Source organism: Dryobates pubescens, chromosome 9, assembly GCF_014839835.1.
Source record: "Dryobates pubescens isolate bDryPub1 chromosome 9, bDryPub1.pri, whole genome shotgun sequence".
In the NCBI taxonomy this organism is placed as follows: Eukaryota; Metazoa; Chordata; class Aves; order Piciformes; family Picidae; genus Dryobates; species Dryobates pubescens.
This window is the reverse complement of record NC_071620.1, coordinates 36,382,094-36,385,856: the sequence shown is the minus strand read 5'-3', so window position 1 is coordinate 36,385,856 and position 3,763 is coordinate 36,382,094. Positions and strand designations below refer to the sequence as shown.

Sequence of the window (3,763 nt, the reverse complement as noted above, 5' to 3'; positions counted from 1 at the left end):
AGCAAGCCTCTCAGGGTTCTGAAGCTGTGATGACTGACACACTTGGGTGGTTCAATGAAAAAGTTCCCATAAGTAAAGAAAAATGGAATGTTAGAAGAGTTTAAATGGATTTTCCTGTCACAGGGTGCACACAGAGCAGGCTCAGCAGCTATATGATACATGCAGGGAGACTGGGGAGGGAGCAGTTAAGAACTTGCTCATAAATCGAATCTGGGGCCACTGAAGTATGTAGTGCTGGCTGTTCTTTGCCAAGCAGTTATGCAACACATCTGTTTAATCTTAAGGGGGTAGATTCCCCCTCTACTCCACTCTGGTAAGATCCCACCTGGAGTACTGCATCCAGTTCTGGAGTCCCTATTACAGGAAGAATCTGGATGTGCTGGAACCTGTCCTGAGAAGGGCCATGAGGATGATCAGAGGGCTGGAGCACCTCTCCTGTGAGGACACACAGAGGGAGCTGAAGCTATTCAGTCTGGGGAAGAGAAGACTCTGAGGAGACCTAATTGTGGCCCTCCAGTATCTGAAGGGAGACTACAAGAAAACTGGTGAGAGACTTTTTAGGGTGTCAGGTAGTGATAGGACTAGGGGGGATGGAAAAAAAATAGAAATGGGTAGATTCAGATTGGATGTTAGGAAGAAATTCTTCCCCATGAGGGTGGTGAGACACTGGCACAGGTTGCCCAGGGAGGTGGTAGAAGCCTTATCCCTGGAGGTTTTCAAGGCCAGGCTGGATGTGGCTCTGAGCAACCTGATCTAGTGTGAGGTGTCCCTGCCCATGGCAGGGGAGTTGGAACTAGATGATCCTTGAGGTGCCTTCCAACCCTAACAATTCTGTGATTCTATGATTCCATCTACAATTTGTTCCCTATTTATGCTGCCTCCACATCACCAATGACTATAAAACTATCAATACTGAAAGTTAAGATGGCAGCTGCATAGCTGTGCATCAGAGGGATGCATGCCTTCTCCAGAAGAAAGCAAGTGCAGCCAGCAAAACAAGATGTTTGTGGTGGCTGATCTGCCCTCTTTGTGGTATTTCATAGCATCATAGAGCGGCTTCATTGGAAGGGACCTTTAAAAGTCATCTAGACCAACTCCCCTGCATTAAGAAGGGACATCTTCAACTAGAACAGGATGTTCACAGCCCTGTCCAAGCTCACTTGGAATGTTGCCAGGGATGGGGCTTCTAACACCTCTCTGGGCTACCTGGGCCAATGTTGCACCAATCTCAGTGTAAGCAACTTCTTCCATCTGATCAAAATCTCTCCTCCTCTAGTTTAAAACAATTGCCTCTTGCTCTGTCACAACAGACACTGCTAAAAAGCCTCTCCCCATCTTTCTTGTAGGCCCTCTTTAAATACTGAAAGACCTCAGTAAGGTCTCCCTGAAGCTGCTGCTTCCCAAGGCTGAACAACCACACCTCCCACAGCCTTCTCTCACAGAGTGGTGCTCCAACCCTCTGGCCAATTTTTGGCCTCCTCTGAACCTGTGCACACAGGTCCATGTCTCTCCTGTGCTGAGGACTCCAGATCTGGATGCAGCACTGCAGGTGAGTTCTCACCGAATTCTGTCCCCGCTGCACATGCCGCTTTGGATGCAGCCCAGGATACAGTTGGCTTCTGGGCTGTGAGTGCACATTGCCAGTTCATGTTCAGCTTTTCATCCACTGAGTGAGACCATTTCATCCATCTAAGTGAGATTCATTTTCTGAGCAGCAATGAGCACACTCAGATATTGCTGCTTTGCTGTCCTGATTCTCAGTGTTTCACTCCATTTTTTTCCTATGCTGTTAATTTCCAGGCACAAAAATCTCTTCAGAGGCTGCACTTGTGAGTTCAACTTTGGCAGAAGCCTGTAGAGCACTCATTCAAGATAAGGTGTCCTTTCTGAAAGAAAACACTTCAAAAATATAATCCAGAGAATCCAGTTGCATGGAGTATATCACACATAATACAGAATTAACCAGGTTGGAAAAGACCTTTGAGATCAAGTCCAACCTATCACCCAACACCATCTTATCAACTAAACCATGGCACTAAGTGCCTCATCCAGTCTCTTTTTAAACACTTCCAGGGATGCTGACTCCACGACCCCCCTGGGCAACCCATTCCAATGGCCAATCACACACAGAGACACTACATCACCTGCACCCTGTCAGCCAAGTAAGCTGCATTCCCAATTGCTTACATCATGACTCTGTATAAGGACTTTGAAACCTCTGAGCAGCTCTTGAGGGCAGTGTACTTGCCCTAAAGCATTCACTGCATCCTCATTAATGCCAAGGCCTTGGCCTTTTTCCATCAGGCAGTGTGGCACCTTCTGAGATGCTCCCCAATGCCTTCCTTGCTTCTCAGGCTGAGCTGGTGGTCTACAGTGGTGCATCCTACCTGCAGGCTGACCTCCACTGCATGAGAGACCTGCTGGCCTCAGCTGTGTCCTGGCACTACCTGTTCAACACTTGCGGCCAGGACTTCCCCTTGAATCACAGAAAACATCTGGTTGGAAGAGACCTCAAAGATCATCCAGCCCAGCCCTTGACCCAGCACCGAAGGGTCAACACTAAACCATGTCCCTAAGCGCCAGGTCCACACTCTGCTTGAACACCTCCAGGGATGGTGACTCCACCACTGCCCTGGGCAGACCATTACAATGTTTGATAACCCTCTCTGTGAAGAAGTATTTGCTAGCATCCAGCCTGAACCTCCCCTGGCACAGCTTGTAACCATTTCCTCTAGTCCTGTTGCTGGCCCCCTCCTCGCTCCAATGTCCCTTCAGGTAGCTGTGTAGAGAGACTGTGGGAGATTGTCCAGTTACCGAAAGGCCTTGTGGGGAAGAATTATCACCCCTGGGGTGCTGCCACCCACTCCTGTCACTGCCTTCAGTGACAGCTCTGACAAACCTCCTTCTGAACATATCAGATGAAGCTACTGGAACTGAGACCCTTTCCTTATTATCCATCAGATGATTCAACCCAAGAGTTGCAGTATAGCTCTCCTATGACTATCAACAGCCTGAATGCTCCAGGGGATGATATTCATTGCCTTAATTCAGACCACTGTCTGGATAGGACTAGTTTTAAATAAGCTTCCCCCCCTGCCTTTTTTTTTTCCCTTCCCCCCTGAGTATTATTTCCTTCTCTCCAAGGTCCACTTTAAAGTTTGACAACTTTGAGTTTGTTTCAGTTAACACTTCACCTCTCCACACAGGTGGTTTTGCATTCAGATACCCCACTGAACTGAAAATTTCTGGTGGCCAAACACAAACCTGAGCCTTTGTATATTTTTAAGGAGGGGTAGTGTTGGTTTGGGTTTTTTTCCCTTTCTCTCCATTGTTTCAATCTCATCTTGAAAGAAAATCTCTTCTTCTGGTAAACCAGCCATGCCCCTCCCATGCACAGGTGGGAGAACTTGTCTCACAGGACAAACAAGCAAACAAACTAGGATTTCAGAGCAAATCACTCTTGCATGCTGTCTTGTAAGCCCTATTTTCTTGCTGCTGTACAGGGTTAAGAGATGACAGTTTCTATCCTGCCTGCATTTGCTCATCAGCTTCTCTCCTAACACTGACAGCTTAACTGCTTGATCTCTCATTCTTTTAGTTCTGTAAAATGACAAAAATTGCAACACCCCCCCCAAACTCCCAACCCAAACCTAATTTACTGTTGAAAAAAATCCCAACAAACTCCATGAACTTGGAAGTGAAGCTCTTTGTGTCCACGGGTGGCACTTGCCAGGCAGCTAGGAGGGCTGCAGGTGCGGTGGCC

The 3,763-nt window shown here is 47.6% G+C and overlaps 1 protein-coding gene across 1 annotated transcript; it reads left to right on the top strand.

Annotated features, from left to right (window-relative positions):
• The first annotated feature begins 1,717 nt into the window (after positions 1-1,717).
• Positions 1,718-2,922, top strand: GCNT2 (glucosaminyl (N-acetyl) transferase 2 (I blood group)). Its single transcript, XM_054164025.1, is given in 8 exon segments — positions 1,718-1,778; positions 1,781-1,825; positions 1,828-1,947; positions 2,129-2,326; positions 2,329-2,498; positions 2,611-2,615; positions 2,780-2,837; positions 2,839-2,922. Coding segments are annotated over 8 exon segments (741 nt in total).
• The last annotated feature ends 841 nt before the right edge of the window (positions 2,923-3,763 follow it).